Raw genomic sequence first — 21476 nt, 5'->3', positions numbered from 1 at the left:
CATTAGTACTAGGATTCAAGAAATTCTGGTTTAAATCCCCACTTAGCATGACATTTGCAGATACTGTATTTCAGCCTATCCTACTTCACAGGTTTGTTGTAAGGACAAAATGGGTGGGGGAGACAGCCCACAAGCAATCCTACATTCTGTTTTGGAAAGGAGGTCTGAAAGTTTATAAAGCATGAAAGTGCCCAATAAGTCTGTAAACTCTTGACAGCACACCTCAGTTTGCTGCCACCTAAAGCATGGTCCTTATGTGCTGACTTAACCTTCATGAAATTTATATCTGAGTAAATATGCATAAGGAAGACTCTGTCAAAACTATGCCTTTCAAATCACCCTTAAAGCAAATAAGCAGCACAACTCACAAATGGGGGTGAGGGAAACCCCAGAAAAACACAACAGCAAATACAGTTGTCACACCATATACTAAATGACATGGTTTGGCTGGGCTGGCTTTTGAAAACATTTCTGATGAAGACAGAAGGGGGTTGTTTTGTTTTTTGCCTTTGAAGGGGAAGGGGGTTGTTTTGTTTTGTTTTTTGCCTTTGAGGCAGTATTGAATCTAGGCAGCAAAAGCAATTGCTTAAACATAGGATTATCACACTGTAGCCCAATATACTGCATTTTAATACGATTTAGTGGTGCCATAAATAATAACACTGATGTTGCTGTAGCTTTCCACAGCACTCATGCCAACTTCATGTTTTGAAAATGCTGCAGCAGAGTTTGAATAGACCCTGAATATCCTGGTATCTTACTTTATTGCAATGCTTTGAATGTGGTGTTGCACCGCTGGATTTAGAGTATCTTTCTTTCTTTGGTCTCAGCTCCAATCCAATCTATAACACATCGGGATTGTTTCATTTTGTCTCTTTGAGGTTTTTTTGTGTTACACAGGCATTTTTAGCTACTCTGAGTTCTAATTCTTCATGACACTGAGAAGGCTCCAAAGATATAGAAAAGGCTATAGAGTTTACAGCTCATTGTTAGAATTCATGTTTTTTTATGCATAAGGGACTAAATTTAGTACCCAGCATTACTGCTTAAAGGGATCTTTGTTAGCAACTCTGGTTATGATATGAGTCGCGAAGACTGGGAGAGCTGTGTCAGACAGGGTATATAATACTGGACTAGATAGACTCGTAGTCTGAATCTGCATAAAGAAGTTTCATGTAGTATCTCGGTAAGCCTTGCTGAATGTTTGATGCATCTCTTACTTCCCAAGACTGTGCTTAGAATTACAGCCTTAAATGCATTCATCAGGGATTCCTTACAGAAGTAAGAGTTTTGATGTGCATACAGAAATATGCAAGCATGTGTACTGCAGCATCTTATCTGTTGAAATTAAATGTTCTATGCACACATCATGATACACAAGTGAGTTCTGGATTAGGAGAACGCTATGTAACTAACTTCTGCTGAAATCCCTTTTAGATACTGAACAGGAGCCTCATCAACAGATAGTCTTTAAAATCCTTTCCCCACAAAGAAACACAGAAAAACAAAAAGCTCAGTGGTTCCGATCAAACCACCAATGGTTTAAAAACCAACCTAAACTGAGCCCAAGCATATCATAGTATTTGCAGAAACAATATATCATGAGCACAATTCACCTTTCATTGTAATTGATGGGAACGTTTCTAATGATCATATGGACTGTATCCTAATAATGTTGAGGGTTCTGAGATTATTTCAGGATTGCTGCAGGGTGGCTAGGCACAGGTGCTTTCAAAAGACAAGATTTATTCTCCCGTGAATCTCACAGTTTCGGACTTTTAAAATAGTCTTAGAATCAAAAGGCATTCCAGGAAACTGGAGTTGTGACCAAGAAGAGTTTTTTGACTACCAAATGGAAGCATATCCAGGCTTGATTGAACTGATGTCAGGTTATCTGAGTCCTACCCCTACCCCCCCCCCCAAAAAAAAGGGAGGCAGCCAAGCCAAGCCAAGCCAAGGTGATGGTGTTTTGCACTGAATAATTGATTTCACATTTAATATAGCACCGTGAGACTCCAGCAGATTTTTCCATAGTAAGACTAGAAGCTGCTGAAGCCCCACCACTGTTCATGCTTATATGCCAATATTGCTAGTGCTGAAGTCAATGTGAGTTTAATTGCTGCAATATCAGCTTCACTAGCAGCTACAAATAAGAGCAAGCAGATTTAATTCTCTCTCTTTCTTTACTTCCTCTCCCGCTCGTCTTGCATCTGCTATGCTTACTTAACCTCCAGGTACCTACTTAAACCCCCCCAGCTAAATAGCAATAATGAACAAATAGAGTCAACAGTGTGGTATCTAATCACCTGTCTGTTGTGTTTAACATCAGCAGTCCTTTTACTTACATGCATAACATCCTTAGCCTTGCGACACACTAGGGGCTAACTTCTCCATTTCTTGGCACACTCAGCTAATATCAAGACAAGTTAATATTAAAAAGGCAAGTTGGTGAGAATGCTGGGAGGAGACAATGTCCGATTACGCACATGCGATGGGGGCAAATGTGAAATCCCCAAAAGATTTCTTGTTTGGACATATTTCCTCACGCCCTGCTTTCAATTTCTATTCTCCTAGTGGCAAGCAAAACCACTTTTAACACAAATTTAATTTTGCTTCGTACCCAGAGTGGGCAGATTTGCCAGTGAGCACAAGTTTGCTCCAGTCCTCTTCCCTCTGCCCACAGCTAGCACGTCTTTACAACCCCACACACTCACTTGTGTTGGAGTACTTTGCACACTTCCCCCTTGCCCTTTTCCCTGTTGCCAACTCCTTCTGGCTCCACCCCCTTCTCCTATTCTGCTTCTGCCCTCCCCAATGATCGGGAGGTCATTTTTAAAACTTTCTTTCAGGAAAGCTTCTATTTTAAAAACTGCTTCTTTCTTGAAGCAGTAGTGTGAGTGAGTGAGTGAGTGAGTGAGAGAGAGAGAGAGAGAGAGAGAGAGAGAGAGAGAGAGAGAGAGAGAGAGAGAGAGAGTGTGTGTGTGTGTGTGTGTGTGTGTGTGTGGAGGGAAGGAAGAGAATATCAGCACAATCCGTGTCTTTTAGACAGTTAATGGGTGGAGTTAAGAGAAGCAGCAACAAGAGAGGCTGGTTGAGATTTCAGGAAGCAGCTGCATGGTAGGCACTGGGCTGCCTCCTTGCATGTAAGCAAAGAAACGTGAGGATAGCCCTCTGCAAGCCCATTGAGAAGAGAAGAGTCCTGAGGTAAGCATTCCCTGCCTAACTGGCCACTTTGTGAGCCTCCCTACTTTTTCAACCCCACTCTTCAAGAACTGAACAAACACTGCAAAGCACTTAGCACATTCTGGAACCCTACAGATGTTGTCACATCTAGTTTCTTACTTTTCATTGCAATCTTAAGCAGAAATTAATTGTCTTCAATGTGCCTGGAAGGGTAATACACCACTTAGCACTGGAGAAATGGTGGCAACAGCAAAAAGGCAAAATGACAAGAAGTTTGGCCAAATGTGATCCAACTTCAGTTTTAGTTCTTGAGTGGTAGTATTTTAAAGAATACGATGAAAAACCACACAGCTGCTACCCCAGTTCAAGATGTTAGATCGCAGTACCCTGTGTATTCAGCAGAGGTGACCATTGCACACCCAAAGAGTTCAGAATATGTACCCAAATACTCTGAAAATTAGATCCAATCACACAATCATTGTCTCTTAACCAGCTCTGATTTTTCATTCTCAAATATAGAAATATAGATGGCATGAGTACAGTCAATACAGTTCAATAGACCCAGCTTCTAATGAGGTTGGAACAGTGGCATACAAAAGCACAACTTGTATTCCAAATGAGTCTAGTGGCCAATCCTCCTACTCCACGCACAGTGAAATTTAGGCAGAAAAGAAAGTGAATGGATTTACAGAATATTAATTGGTATTTGATGTCCATTTATCCAGCTCATATTACATGGTATGGCATGGTATTTAACAGTAAGGATCTAGACTGTATGGCTTTCCTTGGTCCCACTAACAAGCCTTTAAATCTGTAAACTAGATTTTCTCAGGAGTATAACTTTGTGAGTTACTAACTGTGATGAAGGAGTTGGGAAAGTCAAGGAAGAGATTGGTTTGGCTTACAAGAGACACAAGACTGCATTCAATATATGGTTTCTCAATACTCCTGTGTTACAACTGCACCTCTCCCCTGAAAAATGCTAAGCACTATAGCTCACTGTAATAAACATATGGCATATATGTTAGCTTAAAGTCACTGTCTGTGCTCACAAGCCGTGGTTGTAAATATATACAACGTTTGTTTCAAAAAGGAAGCCTGAACAGTTCCAATCGCAAACCTTTGCAGCTGCCAGAAACACAGGTTCCTCCACAGGAAGATGCTGAATTAGTACTTCTTTTTCTAAAAAGATATTTTCTACATATTAAACAAAAATGGGGTTTTAACCTTATTTCCATACTATTTCAATGCTCTATTTCAGAAAATGAGTTTCTGGGCACATAATTATTTCAGGATTTCTACAAAGTTCTGATCTACTGAAGGCCACTAGCAAAGGGATATCAATTAAGAAAAGAAAAAGGGAAAGAAGAAGTGAAAGTCTGTGGGTATAAGTTATACCATAGTAGCACTAAAAATAATTTGGCAAAGTTAGAACCTTATGCACATGAGTAAAGAGATAAACAAATGTGTGATGTGGCCTGTCTCATTTTGTTGTTTATGTCTTTTGTAGCAGGGCTTACAGTAAGGTCACAGGGAAGGGCTGCTAAATGATCAATTGAGTCCCTCCCCCTGACTTCAGTGGGGACAATTCTCAGTCAGACAGATTTTTTTAAAAAATCACAGGAAATTCAAGTGAGATGGATTCCACAATTGTATTTGTTAATTTGTAGTTACAGCTAACTTGTCCCATTGATGGGACTAATTCTCAGCTAACTTTAGCTGGACTAACAGCTTATAAACGCTTGTAAATCTATCTATATCTACACCTAACTGTCTCTCACAGCTTCATATGTCTGAATAGTTTCCAAGGCATCCAACAAGATTTAGATAAACAGATACTGAGAAAAATGGAAATACTTTTTGCATAGAATTACAAGGCTGCTTCAGTGACCATGGAATTACCAAGAACAAGGGTTCAGACTATGACATGTCATAGTGCACCTATATATCTATACAATTCTACCTATGTGGGTGAAGGCTCTGTCGTATTGTGTGAAAACTGTTTTGATTAGCCACTAATAATTTGTTCTTCCAACTGCAGACTAATTTATCACTGCTTTTTACAAAGGGGGTGGGGAGGTGGCATGAAGCAACGTATAGAGCGGGCCTCAAATGTAGAGAATATATTCGTTCCCAAAATACAAAGCCAAAAGGTGCTTATTATTGTTCCTTTGATCTTGTCCCTGAGATGCCAGCCAGCTTACTAATGTGAATTAACTAAAATTCTTGCTTCGCTAATATGTTCATTTTGAACGCTTCTCAAACATTCGCATGGAAACAACTCTAGCGTAAATATCCCAGAACAAATGGCTGTATATTATACAGGAGGGAGCAGTTGGGCTGCCAGACTGGGAATGCAGTAGGCCATCTGGCCCAGGCAGTCTCTCCAAAATCCTCAGCTTTGTTTTCACCCCCAGACTCCAAACAACACATTTTCCACTGTGATGAGTTTACATTTTCCCAAACACACAGGTCCTGATCAGGCATGCAAATTTCAAATTTCTGCATTCTTCTCTATATGAGGAAATTAAAATCACCTGCATTTTTTGACATATAATGAAAGGGACACAGGAGCTGCTAAAACCTGGCTCGACTGCAAACTTTCTCTGCATCATTTCAAAAGCATGTTGTGCTCAATAGCCTGGATTCTGCTGAGTCCTTTTCTGAATGGATTCATAATATTTTAATCACATATGTGCCAGCCAAAGAACCATGCCACTTGCAGCCTGGGGGAGCTGATGGAATCACTGTGTGCGTTTGAGCAATAGGATTGTGCCATAAGTGGAAAAATACACTCGTTTCATGAATCTGAAGCTCAAGGGAGAAAATGTATAGCATAAAGCTGAATGAATTCGAAACAGTATGTGCCTGTGACCGGCTATTTCTACAGTGTTTTACATATTACTCGAAGGAGAGTTCTCCTGAAATCAGCCTGAACTTACTGCCACACAGTATGTTACAACTAAGCTGTGAGGAAATCCATACTAAAGACATTAATCTAATATGTAGCCCATTCAATGCTGTTTATGCATGCCAAGATGACCATTCCAATGCTACAAAGAATACAACTTCTACTTTTCATATTTCTGATAGCTCCAGAGCCAAATGTACAATACCATTCACACACTGAGCACCTGACAAATGGTAAACTTCAGGTACCCCATGAAAGTTTCGAGGACAGTTCACTGTTTCAAAGCAAGATATTGGTTTATATGCATACATGAACACAGAATTTAACACCTGTGGCTAGTTGTCTCTGAAGACTATGATCTGAAAAAGATCTTTAGTGCAATCTTTAGTGCAAGCCTGAACAGATACACATCCTTATAAACCCACTGATTTCAATGGATGTGGCTCGGCTTAGAATTGTACTGCTAATCTCATATATCCTATAATACCAAACACAAATATGTGTTAGTATTTACTCAAGTACCTCCCCACTTAGGTCCACGTTGCTACTCTTGTGAATAAATAATTTCAAGATTTCTGGTCCAAACTATGGATTTCTGTAACAAAACCTGTCTATTCATTAGCTTGTGGAAAATGCAAGAGTTGGGAATGCTTTTCCCAACTTGACCAACATTAGCACAGCCTCCCCTAATGTAGATGGCAATATTCAAAAGCCCATTGTCTTTCCAAGCACAACTTCAGCCAGATACAGCAAGATGAAAATGTAGAAACTAATAGCAACAATGGCACCTTCATATAAATAGCAAGATGCCACAGCCACAATGCATGAGAACAAACACAACAACACAGAGAAAACAATCTTAATTTGCTGAATCAACCACCTAAGTTTTGAAGCATAACTATGGCCATCTCTATAGCAGACTTTACACTAAAAACAATTTTGCCTTTAATAGTGAGAGTATTTCTATATTCCTAGAGAGTAAAAAAAGAAACCAATCTATTTTAAGCATTCACTTTTGAGGGTATTTTTAAAATATTGACAGAAGTGTCTGTGAACATAAATCTAGGGAAATCACTGATGTCTTTAGCCAACACCACCCTGTTAAAACATGCATGTTCCCCGCCACTGTTTCATTTAAAAGTCATCATTCCATTATCCAATTTGTTCTGAGTCTTCAGAATGGGAACACTACCCCTCTAAGTATGCTGACAATATATATTTAACTTGCATTAAAAATTGAAGAAAATTTTAACCAGACTTTGCCCAATTTAATTACAAGCTGAAAGTTACACCAGACTCTTCTGTATTATTCACACTCTGTGCTAACGTATATCTCTGCCTTTGGACATGTTGGCATATGCAGCGCAGACCTTCCTGTAGAACCTCTGGCATACAAGCTCCAAACCCACCTCTCCCCAAAAAATGTATTTCAAGTAGAAATCTAGCAAACGTCTTTGCTTTCTAAAAATTGTAATAGGACCACAGCACCAAAAAAATTATTGTAAAGACCAATCCTAAAAAAGAATATATTTTGTAACAATTCTGAGTGTGTTCTATACCTTAAAAAAAAGCAAATGTCTTTGGGCAGAACATATCTGCAGCTATCACACTGCTATTTCTTCATCCTCATACAAATGGGCTTTCATACTTTTCCCCCTCTAAATCTGGGTTTTTCACAAAAGAAAGAAAGAAAATATCCAAAGTGGTCTGTATGCCTGTATTATAAATGCCACAAATAAATTATAGCAGCAAACCTGTACACAGTAAAGCTGTTTAAAGCTTGGTGAAGTTAACAGGATTTAAAGTGCCTAACTGCATGTAGGATTGCCATTCATATATCTTTTCCTTTAGAATCACATAGATGATTCAAAAATAATATAATCATAAACAAACTGTTCTATTAAGATAAATATTTCAAAGCTGTTAAGGACCTAAAATAGTGGCATTCCATGAAGTATCATAATCACAAAGGGGGGGGGGACATTATTTCCTGCATGTTAGTTTGAAAACTGTTCAGATACAACATTTAGGGATATTTCTGTACAATCACTAATGCAATCATGCCCCCTTTAAAAACATTACCAATGAATCCATTTATTTATTTAACGAGAAAGGTTTCTGCCTCTATAAATATGAGCTCATAGATCTGTGACAACCAATTTAGACTGTCAGTCAGTAGTTTACTTCCCAAAATGCGTTAAAAAAGAGATTTGGATCCTACAGCCTATGAAGTGTTTTTAGAAAAGCATCATTTTAACTTGTTTTATCTGACTGATGAAATTGTCTACCATAATGCCTTTTTTTCCTTTTTCCCCCCATTGTAAGACAGCCATCAATAGCAGGAAAAGAGATTCAAGGGGCATCAAAGACAGTGCTCTAAAACAAACTCAACACCTTGACCTTTCTGGTTTAGTGTCAAAAAGGCACTAAAAACAAAGGCAAGCCACGAAAGTTTTAGAAGGCAGAATCTGAAACACTCAGAAGCTGGTTTATAAATGTGTGTGTGAAATATGATGATTTAATCTAACCTTTAAAACAGGGCACCCCTCCCCAATCTTTCTGCAGGGAAAAAAAGAATTTAAGTAAGACCACATACGTGACTTGTCAAAACATAATGAAAGCCAGTTATGTTGAATTTAAAAGCCTTTTTAATGCTAGCAAATTAGTAGAATGTTTTAAATGTCATAAATTAAATCAATGCATAATAATGTTACGATCTCCTCCTTTTCCTTTTAAATGATTCTCTGTTGTGTGTTTGTGTCCTCTTGTACCTATAAACACAACTGTGTGCCTCTGAGTGTGAACACACACTTCAGTCCTCTAAAATAAATATCACACTGAAAATTACCCTCTGCCATAGGAAGGCTGTCTACATTACAGATCAAAAGTAGAATTATATTTTAATATTACATCTCTAAAATAAATACTTATCCTCCCTACATACATTTCACTGCCTGGTTATACAATGCAAGAGAAAATCTGCCTTGATTTAATTGCTGTTCCTATAAAACACTAACAGAGTAATTGCAAAATAACCAAAGGATAAATATTTGCTACTTTGGCTGGCTGCTGTTTGGTGCTCCTGTGTTTGTTCTCTATTTCTATTTATTCGCATAATTAAGGGGGGGGAGAGATTTCTGTGATCTGAAAGTCTTCAGGGGTCATGAAGCTGTAATCTTTATTTAAAAAAAAAACAGTTTCTCTGCATGATTAAAACTTCGGATTTGGGGGAAAGAGAAAGCAACAACCCCTCTTTCTTCGCCAGCACGTCCCCTCTTTTGCTCCTAAACTTTACCGGCTAGCCCCAATTTGACAAGGAGGGATGGGCAGGGTGGTTCTGTACCTTTAAGACCGCGCCTGTCGTCCCCTCCCCCCCGCCCTGGCTCTCGGCCAATCTGGAACCAAGAGCTGGAGGCGGTTGAGGGCTGCGGGTTTCCCCTCTCGCGCCCAAAGCCTCACTGCACGAGCCCTCGAGGCTCCGGCTCAAGCCGGTCCGGAGCGCGGCTGCTATAAGCCGAGGACTCCATTGCTCCGGCGTGGGGCGGGCCGGCAGTTCTCACGGCTCCTCGGTGGGGGGATTTTTTCCCCCTCCCTGGGAGGTTAATAGCCACGAACTTTGTTCTCTCTGCCTGGAAATCGTTAGGACGGCAGCCGCCTTCCGACCTGCTCTCCGAGGAGCAGGAATGGGAAATGTTGGGGCGGGGGCAAGAGACGGCGTGTCGAGCCACACAGTCATGACAGTTTTAAAACTCACTAACTAGATTAAAAATCCGCCCAATTTTTTTGTGCGTGTGCGTGTTTTGCCGCCCCCCCAAAAACCCGGTTCTCTGGAATACTTTAAGAACACTCGCACGCTCTCCCTGCAATGTGCAACCTGGTGCGCAGTTACTTGAAAGTCCGATCTGTTGCATAAAGTGGGGGTGACTTTTGGATAGAGGGGGATTTGGGGGAGGGGGTCTTGCTTGCCCCCTCCGGCTAATCTGGGTTGGGGAGGAGGGGCGAGCCCTCACACACGAAGAGGGCTGGGACGAGCGGCCTGTCTCGGCCCACCAAAGACTCCGGCTCCTTGACACGCCTGGGCCCGCGCTCGCCACCGGGGCAACCCGACCAGCTTCCAGCCCGCCGCTCCTTCCAGCACCGGCCCAACCAAACCCGACGCCGCAACTCCCGCCCCGCCGATTTCATTCAAAACAGCTAAGCAATGAAAGGAAGCCACGCAAAACTTACTTGTTTTGTCATGGAGTCGATTAAGCGAACATAAAAATCCTGTTCTGTTCTTATTCCTGGATGAGGGGAGAAAGGAAGGGGGGGGGGGCGCAAAAGGACACAAATCACTTTCAGCATCGCCCAAGGAACGACTGCGCACCAGCAACACGGACGGCGCTTTTCTCCCCCTTCGTTTGCCCTGACTTGGATATCCCAAAAGGGGGTAGAAGGAGGCCCTGCTCTCCTCAAGCACTTCTTGACCCCAGGCCGGAGTAGACCCGTGGAAGACTTTAGCATGGGGGAGGGGGGCATAATATATTCGTTCAGCGCACATTTGAAAGGGCCTTGTTCGTAAGAAGTAACAAAACACGTGTTGGGTTTTTTACACACGCGTTGTGGAGGATCGCCTCCTTTTGCCGGCCCGTCAAGGAAGTCGCAATCCCCTCCCTCCCCCTGGAGACCTTCGGGTGGCCCTTTGCCCCCCTGTGACAAGAGAGGAGAACAGCCGCCCTTCCTCCCCTCGCTCCCCCAGCCCCCAAAATCAGGGGAAGAGACTGGAAGGGAGAGAAACCTGCTCCGTTTCATTTGGGTTTTGCTTGCTTTGGCCCAGGCGGGATGTTATGTCTAGCAAAGCGCGAATTGCAAAGGAGGGCCCAGGCGCGTTGCAAGACTGGCCTGGCTGGGGATGGGGGGCCGGAGCAGTGGCGTTGCGGTGCAAAGCCGGCAGTGTTGCACTTCCAGGGCCAGACCCCTCGCTTGCCTTCTCAATTTGAGGGGTTAGCGGGGGGGGGGGGGATTAAGGCCGGGGACTCCCTAGAGGCCGAAAAGCGCTGCGAGCTGTCAAGAGGGTTAGGCTGAACAAGGCTCACCATTGCTGTAGAGGAGCTGCAGCCGGTAATGGATCCCGTTGTTGGTCTTTTCACTGTTGGCTTCCTGGTGCAGAAAGAAAGAGAGGCGCTTCTTGGAAAATGTTCCTCAACATTTCAGTCTTAGAATAGACACGCCACGCCACCCCCACCCCCGCCTTTTGGCCTCCAATTCACGTGAAGGGCGAGGAGCCTGGGGTCAAAGGGAGAGAGAGAGAGCTGGGATCCATGGAAATGAAACCCCCAAGGGGTCGTTAAAAGCCGGGGAAGGGAACACACCTGAGGTCAGGGATGCCACTGCAGGGTGTTTGCGGTACTTCAACTAACCAGTCGGGGCGGAGGGAAGAGGAGGGCAAAAGTGATTCTGAGAGAGGTTGGAGGGCCGATTGAGGGGGCTGAGGAGGGCAAGCAGGGGTTTTGCAATAGGAAACAGACACCTTCCTCCAAGTACAAGCAGCATCGCCAGCGGCAAAGCAAGAGTTTTAAGGGATGCCGCTCAGAGACTGTTCCTGATGGGAGACGACTCCGACGTGGGTGTTATAGATGTCAAGGCCCTTCATCCGCCCCCTCCCCAGCACTTACTTTCTCCTTCTCCACGAAGCCCACGAAGGCGGTGCGTTCGATCTCCACGGGCTGCCCCTGCCGATCGTACAGAGCCAGCACGAAGTGGAAGAAGTTCGATTTCCTCAGGTTGGAAGGCGGCTGCTTCTCGAAATGCGCCCGGGCCAGGCCCACCCCGCTGCGGCCAAAAGACACCGGGTTAGAGGACGTGAGACAGACGCATCATTCCCTTTCCCAACCCTTGAATGGCCCCCCCATCGGCTGACGGGTGGGAAGGGTGTCATAGAGGGACACACACACACCCCCGGGTGTCCCTCTATGACACCCTTCCCACCCGTCAGCCGATTTCCTCCCCACGCACCCAAGGACAGAGTTAGGGTCCGAGAAGGGACGAGGACAGTATCCCCAAAGTCCTCGAACTCTTGCAAAAGGGATCCGAAATACTTTCTCTAGTTTCCAAGGCGGCTTCCCTGGCAAAGCGCACGCACGGGTCCTGCCCGGTCGCGAACCCCCATGTCAGCTGCCACAAGAGGGTTTTTGTTCCAGGTCCCGTGCGCCTGACTAGCCCGGGAGAAGAGGGGGCAGAGCCAACGGCAAACGTTTTGCTTTGGCTCCCTTGGTGCGCTTCGTTTCCCCGCGAGGGGAAACCGGTTTTTCGGAGGGAAAGGGCCGAAACTATCCCCTCGAAACTACTTTTCCAGCAGCGATCTGTTTCCTCTGCTTTCCCCCCCTCCGGCCCCTCAATGGCAGGCAGTTTGGTCTGGGCGAGACCCGGGTGTTCCCTTTCAAAAGGCTGCTGTCCCAAATGTTCCCTCCACTCCGGCCTGAGCTGTCACTAACTCGACCATGTGCCTCGTCTTTTCGCCGGAGCCTTGGAGCCCAGCATCGTTTGTGCTGCGAAACCATCTACGCGGGGGGGGGGGGGGGGTTAGTTATTCCAGCCTTTGGGCCGTCCCTGCAGAACTTTCCCTGGGAAGAGGGTCGGGGAGGGGGAGGAAAGAGAGGGGGGAGGTGAGGCATGAAGTGAGATGCACCAGAAGATGTCAACATTGAAGCGAAAAGTTCACGCCTGTTCCGGATACTGATCTGCAGATGTGCTTAAGCGTGTGAGTCAAATTTCTTAAGAATACCTAAGTCCCGTTACAAGCAATTATTGTAAAGGCGGACTGGGGCGGGGATGCCCTGCATGGAGTTTTGTGCTTGGGAAGGTCTGGATGTGCGGGGGGCCAATTGCAAATGAATACACAGATCCGTGGGTGCAGAAAACTCTGGCATTAGCAGAGGGGGTTGAGAAAAAGCTAACTTGGTTTACGCGTCTATAAAAAGTTAGTTAGGTCTTTCCAACTCACAGAACGTGAGGTTTTAGAAGGCAAAAAAGAATGCAAACAGGAAGTGTTACTGAATACTTTGGCGGGGGGGGGGGGGGGAGAATGATAACACCAGGGAACTCTGAGCAGTAATAACATCCTGGCTACTGCTTTGCTTCTTCATGGGGATGGTGGGAGCATCAGCGGCAGAGAAGATGTGCATTGGTTCTCTATTCTGACAACTCCCCTTCCTTAAAGAGGGGGAAAGTGAAAGTTGGAGTGACTGGGCTTGGTGTACATTGATTAGAAGAAAGAAAGAAAGAAAGAAAGAAAGAAAGAAAGAAAGAAAGAAAGAAAGAAAGAAAGAAAGAAAGAAAGAAAGAAGTCTCCTGCTCCTCAAAAGTCAATCGGAAATGCTCCAAAGAGCTGGGACCGTGGTTGCCAAGGGCTCTGTGGGTCTCTCCATCTCACACGACCGGTCTTTTCTGCGGGCAGGAAGGATCTTGTTTGCTGTCCTAGGAAAGCGCTGCCCGTCAGCTGCAGACCCGAGGCCGGCTGCAGCGCAGGACTTGCGAGCAGGGAAGGGAAAGGCAGAGGAAGCGACGGATGCGGCGGCGGCGGCGGCGCCTACGTACCTCTGAGCGGCCGTGTTGGCATCCAGGACGCCGGCTCCCTGCATCCAGGTCCTGACCGCGTTCATCCCCGCGCCGAGGGGTTCTTCCTTCATGCTGCTCCCACTCCTCTGAATGCTTTCCTGAATCCCAAACATGAATTAAAAACAGCCAAAGCCCTCTCTTCTTCTTAAAAAAATATATATATCAAGGGCTTTTTTTAAAAAAAGGGGGGGGGAGGAGAGAGGAAAAAAAATAATAGCAAAAAAGCACGGCACAAGACAACGACAAAGAAGAGTGCGGCTGAGGATAAAAATCGCCCGGGAGTTTCTTTCTCTTTCTCGCGGCCGGCGGAATCAAAGGGAATCAGAGGAAATCAAACGCAGACATTGAAGAAGAAGAAGAAAAGAATCCACGGGGGGGACCCAGATGATCGCCCCCCGGGGTGGGCTGCTGATGCTCTCGGCTGCCTGCCTGCCTGGCGGGCTTGTGCTTTTGGAGGGTGGCTGGCCCGGTGGCCTCTGCTTGTTGGTGGCCGCTTGACAGGGTCGCCCGAGAAGCCGGGAGGACGGAGCCGCGCTGGAGTCACCCCCTTTCGGACTGCCGGCGAAGGAAGGCAGTTTACGAAACAATAGCATCGACCGGAGCAGCGGCGGCGGCGGCGGCGCCCTCGGCTACATCAAGTGTCATTTTCCAGAGGCGGCAGAGGCAAGTTTGCCGTCTCTCTCGCTCTCTCCGTCTCTCTCTCTCGCTCTCGCTCTCTTTTGCCTCCGGGCCCCGATGTCGCTCTCCCTCTCCTCCTCCGCCGTCCTTTCTTCAGCAGCGCAGGAAGCTGGCTGGCTGCTGGGCAGGGAGCGAGCGGGGCGGGGGAAAAAGACACGCGGACGCCGCAGCAGCGGCAGCAGCAGCAGCAGCAGCAGCAGCACCGCGCATGGAGGAGGGCGATCCCGCCGGCGGCTGCCTTTCTTTCCTCCCCCCCCACCCCCGCTCCCCGGCCGAACCGGAGTGAGTCTTTCCCAATGGAATCCACTTGGACTATCCCCGCGGCGGAACGGGAGAGCACCAGCCCCAATGGGCAGGGGGCGGCGCCCCGCGGGCCCGGGCCCGCCCCCTCTATTTGCATAGCGTCACCACTTCCTCGGCCGCTCGGCGCTGCCCCAATCGCCGACGAGGACTCCGGGCGGCGGCGGCGGCCGGCTGGAGGGACACGCCCCCTCATTAGCATATCCCGGCCTGCCCCGCCCCCTTTTTCCCAGCCAGGAGAAGAGCAGGGAAAAGTTGCGCTCGGAGCGCTCAAGAGCCGCGGGCGGGAATTGCGCCGGGAAGGAAGGAAGGATGGGTGGAAGGGGGGGACGGGGCGCAAAGACGAAAGAAGCGACCACCGGGCTTGAGTCAAGGAGGGACTTGGTTTGAGGTGGGAAAGTGCTGCTCCTAACGGGAGCGACGAGTGCGAAAGTTTTAAAGCGCGTGGCCAATCTGGGGAGAGCCCCAATCTAACTCCCCCAACCCCACCTTTTAGCTGATGGAATTAAACAGCCGCAACTCAAGGGCCGGAGAGCAAAAGTCCCCACCCGTGGAAACGATCGCCTCTCTCGCCACCCGCAGCTCCTGCCCTTGGCGTGGATGCAACAATCACCCAAACAACATCAAGCGCCGGGCCTGCTTTAAGCCTTGCTCGTCTCGCTAGAGGGTTTCGGGGGCATGATCCAGTCTTTCGAAAATTACTTGCTGAAGTTGTTCTTTCTTACTGTGCATTCTTCCTCTTTTTTAAAAAAAGTCGCCCTCAACGATCTGACTGCAGTCGTCAAGGAGTGCAGGCATTTAATTAACGGTAAAGAAAGACCCTGCCGGCTCCCCGAGACCTGTTTCGAAATGAATGACGGACCGGTTGTCACCCACCCAAGGCCACGTGCGTGGGGCAAATGGCTGCATTGTCATCTATGGCCGTTTGTAGCAAAGGTTGTTGTGAATTATGTTTTATAGTTGTGATTCGAAAGCGGAGGCGCGCGCCCAGGCAAGTGAGGCACAAGTTTCCCTAACAAAGTGTGACTACTACTTTCGTCGCAGTTGACCCGAAACAAACGGCTCGTTCCGAATCATCCGCACCGACTTCGTGGCGTCGGGTTTTTCAGCGATTCTCTCGCTCTGCGCCTCCGGTCGTGCGGCCTGGAGCAACCGGGGCGAAGCCACTTTCCGGCCCGGGAATGGCGCGCCTGGCCTTCCGACGGGCGCTCAAAGGAGTCTCCTTTCCTCTGCCATCAACAATCCCAGGAGGAGGTCTCGAGTGGGTTCCCTCGCTGCCCCCTCTTTCTCTCGGGGAAAGGTCGGCAACGGGGGAAGGGGGACGCTGGAGAGAAGGGCAGACTCTCGAGAATAATTGTTTCAAGCACACAGATCGATATTCTGGCTCAGATGGGAAGACGATTTTTCCCATTACTGGGACCCGTCGGACAGGGCGACGCAGGACGCGGCATCGAACTTGGGAGTTGCGAAATGTGACCTTCCCCGAAAACCTGCCCAAGTCCCTCTTCCCGGCTTTAAGAGTTGAGAAGAAAATCCCAAGGCACCCATCGAATGAAAGGATTGCTAAAAAGCATCGAGGGTGTCCCCCTCTCCAGTACTAGAGCGCATTCACCTGCGCTGACACACCCGTTCCTTTCTTCGGCTACTAGTCACCCCGATATCAAGCGGCTTCCTCTGACAGGCACGCTGGTCCACAGGCGCGCACCAATGCAAACTTTCTTTTTTCGTGGCTAGACGTGATGAGGGAAGTTTCTGGACCCCCCACCCCCACCCCGTCCCCAACGCACACACTTGACTTCACTTCGCCGTCCCGCCTAATGGCTCGCCAGATATCCGTGGGCAGCATCACCTAATAATGGCTTGTCTAGCCCACAAACTCCGAATTCGTTCGTGGTACCCAAGGAAAAACGTCTGAAGGATCCTGGGGTGAGTGGGCGGCTTTATTCTTGACCTCTGCGGCTGCGTGGTGATACCAAGAAGGCAAAATACATGATCACGTTCAGCGCAACCGGAGGATGTTGCTGCCGCCGCTCAGTCCCTTTCTTCTCTTTCCCCCAAACAAGATGTTCGACTTTGTGACCACAAGCCCTTCTCAGAAAGGCGAGGAGGCTTTTGCGAAAGAGCCTTTAAGGGTCTGCCTGCCTTGCTTGCTTGCTTGCCTGCCTGCCTTTCATAAATATATACAGGCATACTCATGTTGTTCACACCTGTAATGTATAACATCTGCATTCATACTGATAGAGGGTCTATTTCAAACTTCCCTTGCTAATTTCAATAATAATGACTCCTTCAAGAATAACAGACTTGTGGGAGGTATTCGGTCCCCCCCCCATCTTATTAGCTTAACTAACAACTGACAAACCTTTCTATGTGTTCTTTTGTTATGTGTTTTCAGTGCTCAGTGAAGGAAGGGTAACAATGCATCTAAAATCCTGTTAGAAGTACACTGTTCAATTTCACTTGTCATTCTTCCAGATACTGGTGACTGGATCTACCCTTGGGGAGTGCATTGGACTACCTACACCACCAGAACACCTGGAATGCACTGTATACGAGGGGTTAATGTGAGTTAAATGAAGGATATTTAATAGATATTAAAGTTTGAGCATATACATGTAGAGAATGAGCACAAAATTTGATGGGGAATGGGGGATTTCTTACATTGCCCAGTCAATATGGATAAATCACCAGGATGTAGATTGATCACCAGATGTTTAATAGGCTGCACAGTTAATATTCATAGTCCTCAAGTGGAGAGTGCATGCATTGACTGATCAGAGTATACATTTGCACACCTTCCAAGTGAGTGGGCAGAACTGTTGGTGTTTATGCCCTTTCTCCATCCAATTAACATTAACTGCAACATACATAACCAGTGAGAGATCAAGATTTTAATATCAAATTTGTGAATGTTTGCTGTTCCTTGATGGCCAAAGGGCTCTCTGCATATGTTCTGATACCATCTGGAGCAAAAGCAAATGTGCTCCAAGATACTCTTTTCACATTTCCCCTCTGCAAAATCCCCCCTTTTGATGTTGGTTTATACATCTGGTGATCTGAATATGTTGTCTGTATCTCCAGATATTGACTGTATTTGATACTCAGTGATATTTGTTTTCAGTTTTCATTATATCAGATGGTTGACATGTTTGGAAGTCAATGTGTGATGGTATTAGCAATTGACCTCCATCAAGAGCTGATGAATAATAATATACAACATTTTCCATCTTGTCCCACACAGATACTGGCCAACAAGCCTTGCTGCATGTACCAAAGAATCACAAAATTATCTGAGAGAGTTTTGGGGCTCAGCTTTCAGTGTTGAGCTTCACAGTTGCCCATTGTGACAGGACACATTCAGCATTCTCATGTGGTTGTGCATTGCTGAAGAAGACCACCACTACAGGATAAGTTCCCTTATGCTGTTCTTCTCATTAAGAATTCCTGACAAGCTTCCAAAGAACTCAGGGTTTCTTTCAGATAGCCGAAAACCATTGATGGACTTTTGTGTTTGACATGATTTGAGAGCTGAAATAAAATTGCATGTATTATTAGAAAATAACTGATAGTTGACATGTAATGGCATTTTTCTCTTATAGCATTTAGTATCTGATAATTTTTGATAGTTGTCACATGATATGACACAGTAACTAGCATTTGTTTTTATTGGAAATGTGCAAAAAAGAGAGATCTCAACACGTTTAAAGCATTCAAATTTCATAAATAAGGAATCAAATTTTGCTTTGAAATATTTAATTGGAAAAGCTGGAACAGAGAAGTTGGAAATTGGGGTGAAGTTTGAGAGTAGGGCTGTGCACCAACATTGCATTCTTTTGTCACTTTTTCCCACCTATTGGACATTTTATTTTATTTTTCAGGGACTATACTTTTATCTGAAGGATCCTGCCTTCAAAAAAGTTCACCCATGTCACAGGTAGTTATATTTCTCATCTGCAGAGTGACAACAGGGAGTCATGACAACATTGGTCTATGAGTAAGTTCTCTCCTCCCCCCCCCCCTTCCTGTAATCCTTGCAGGCAAGGAAAGATAATCTCTGCAGCTGCCAACACCACACTGTTCCTCTCACACATGCCTAACCTCACCCCAAACAGTTGATTTCATCTTTCTTCCAGCCTGGCTAATTTCCACTATCAGAGTTGGAGCAGGAGAAAAATGCTTCAAACATCAGCATGGAGGTGTGGGGGGGGGGGGGCAGGGAGTGAAAGAACAGATGCATCTTCACTTCTCTCCATGATCCAGCTTTGGTTAGAAATAGACTGCCCACAATACAACCCACTTTCTTTACACACGAAGGTTATCTGCCTTTTTTTTTTTACATTAATAAGAGCTAGAGGTGAGTGGGTGATCACAGATCTTGTAAGTTTTATCTGGTTGCATTAATGGTGGAAACATTTGTTTTTTCTTCCCCCCTCCCTCCCAACAACAGCATGCCCACCTTCTTTCCAACATTAACATTTAACACTCTTGTCTACTGATAATTGCTGGGTTAGGGGCCTGTATGTTTATCTCCCTTCAGTATTTGCCTTCTGAATCTGGACAAAATGTTTGATTTCTCCATTGCAGGTATGCCATCTGTGTTGGGAGGGAAATGATGTAGCCTCTGGTACACTTGTCTTTAGAGAGTACACTAACCAAGCAAGCAGGCATGCATAGCACCAGAGCAGAAAGCAGCACGCAATTATATTCTCTACTGTACATTTATCTACCTTTGCTATTCTCCCCTCTATTTACTCTGAAAAAAACACAGCAAGGTGCCAGAATAACAGTCATTTCCTCAATTTCCTGGAGATTTCTGTCTTTATTTTTAGTGGGAAATTTGAACATATTAAATATGTTTTCATTTGTTGATTTCCTATTTGTGAATATTAATTTCAACTCTGTTTTCTTCTTGATTATTGCTTCTCTGTTATTACATTTTTCTTAGTTTCCTGTACAACAGCATTGGAAAAAAAACAGATTCTGGGCTTAAGTCTAAGTGAACCAACAAAGTCCAATATGAGTAGCTAAGGACAATTTGTTCTTCCTGCACTCCATGTAGTATCCAACCTCTGCCCTCACTCGCCACATTGTATCATTTTCAGGATCAATGTTTCAATCCTCAGATATATATTTTTTTACAATTAAAAACAATTTGCACCTATACCAATTGATGTCTACCACATGCCAGGAGAAGGAGTAACGATCAGTTAAATGCAGTGCTTGAATCAATGCAATGAGTTTGTTGGCAGCTTTTCGACTCCAGATCTCTTCAAGTGGCCAGTGGTTATTTGTCTATCTTAATGGAGTTAGACAACATTATGCCTGCAGTTTCCTCCCTACCCCACTGTTGACCAGTGGCAGCAATTCATAATATCAGCCGACTCCACTCTCCCCCACCCCAATATGTTTAATAACTTTGGACTTATCAGGAAATTAAATCTATCTGTGAACGTAGGGAGACCATGCACCAAAATTAATCCTTCCACATTATTGTTGTTTAGTGTTATCCCCTCAACTCAGATCATAATTGGCAAATATCATCTGCAAATGCTCAGGAAATTGATTAATTTTTTCAAGAGGCAGAGGCCCTTTCCGCACATGCAGACTAATGTACTTTCAATCCACTTTCAATGCACTTTGCAGCTGGATTTTACTATGCGGTAAAAAGCAAAATCCACTTGCAAACAATTGCGAAAGTGGATTGAAAGTGGTCATGTGCAGAAGGAGTCAGAGTTCTAAACCAACCCTCCCTCCCTCCCTCCCTCCCTCCCTCCCCCTTCCTTCCTTCCCTCCCTCCCTCCCTCCTTCCTTCCTTCCCTCCCTCCCCCTTCCTTCCTTCCTTCCTTCCTTCCTTCCTTCCTTCCTTCCTTCCTTCCTTCCTTCCTTCCTTCCTTCCTTCCTTCCTCCTCCCTCCTCCTTCCTTCCTTCCTTCCCCTTCCTCCCTCCCTCTTTCCTCCCTCCCTCCCTCCCTCCCTCCCTCCCTCCCTGCCTGCCTGCCTGCCTGCCTGCCTGCCTGCCTGCCTGCCTGCCTGCCTGCCTGCCTGCCTGCCTGCCTGCCTGCCTGCCTGCCTCTTTTTTGGTGCATGCATATTCTTGCACTGCCGATTGAAAATGCAAGAAATGCTGTTGCTTTGGTTGGCTTCTAATTTTTAAATATATACTGCTTTGTTTGTTGTTCTTAATTTGGACTGGGAGGTAATTTTTCCCACCACCCAGACTTTAAAATTTACATTATGCATTTCTTCACTCCAGGTTATAGATGTGTTTTTCTTTCTAATCTGGAAATCTCATACAGGTTGATTACATGGGTCAGGAGCTGGAATATTATTTTACAAATTATATACCATTTTTTTAAAAAAAAGTTCTATTCAGTTCCAGAAGTTCAAAGTATTTTTCCCATTAGTATTTTTAAAATGGTTTTCCCTCTTAGGATAGTAAATTGAACAACAAACAAGCCCCATTTTCCTTGAGAATGAATGTGCTGAAATAATCAACCTCTGAGAGTGCATGAAATTTGATGAACGCTAAACGTGCAGCTTAGAAAATAGGGACACATTTATATTACATTGGCATTTTGATTATGAAAGTAAAAATTTCAGGGCAAGTATGTTCAACTTATTATAGATTGTGAATTTTGGTTTATTTTTAGACCTTTGTTTTAGAACTAAGAATTGAATTGAATTGGATCAGGTTAAAGGTCCATTTAGTCCAAGGGTCTCCAACATGGTACATGTGGGCACCACGGTGTCTGCTAACATCTTTCCTGGCACCCACGTAGTGCTCTCAGAAAGTAGGAGGGATCAGGTGA

General features: G+C 45.4%; 1 protein-coding gene across 5 annotated transcripts in view; it reads right to left on the bottom strand.

Annotated features, from left to right (window-relative positions):
- Positions 1-14703, bottom strand: part of EBF1 (EBF transcription factor 1) — a 422414-nt gene extending 407711 nt beyond the window's left edge. For all 5 annotated transcript variants that reach the window (XM_048487679.1, XM_048487684.1, XM_048487680.1 and 2 more), the window contains exons 1-4: positions 13670-14703; positions 11749-11905; positions 11170-11233; positions 10322-10377 (exon numbers count right to left, since the gene is read on the bottom strand). In XM_048487679.1, coding sequence (XP_048343636.1) covers positions 10322-10377; positions 11170-11233; positions 11749-11905; positions 13670-13803 — 411 coding nt within the window. In that variant the 5' untranslated portion in view covers positions 13804-14703. The remainder of the gene's footprint in view (positions 1-10321; positions 10378-11169; positions 11234-11748; positions 11906-13669) is intronic.
- Between the last annotated feature and the right edge of the window lie 6773 nt (positions 14704-21476).

Source organism: Sphaerodactylus townsendi, linkage group LG03 (genome assembly GCF_021028975.2).
Source record: "Sphaerodactylus townsendi isolate TG3544 linkage group LG03, MPM_Stown_v2.3, whole genome shotgun sequence".
In the NCBI taxonomy this organism is placed as follows: Eukaryota; Metazoa; Chordata; class Lepidosauria; order Squamata; family Sphaerodactylidae; genus Sphaerodactylus; species Sphaerodactylus townsendi.
Note: the sequence above shows the minus strand (reverse complement) of the source record. Positions and strands in the feature narration are given on the sequence as shown.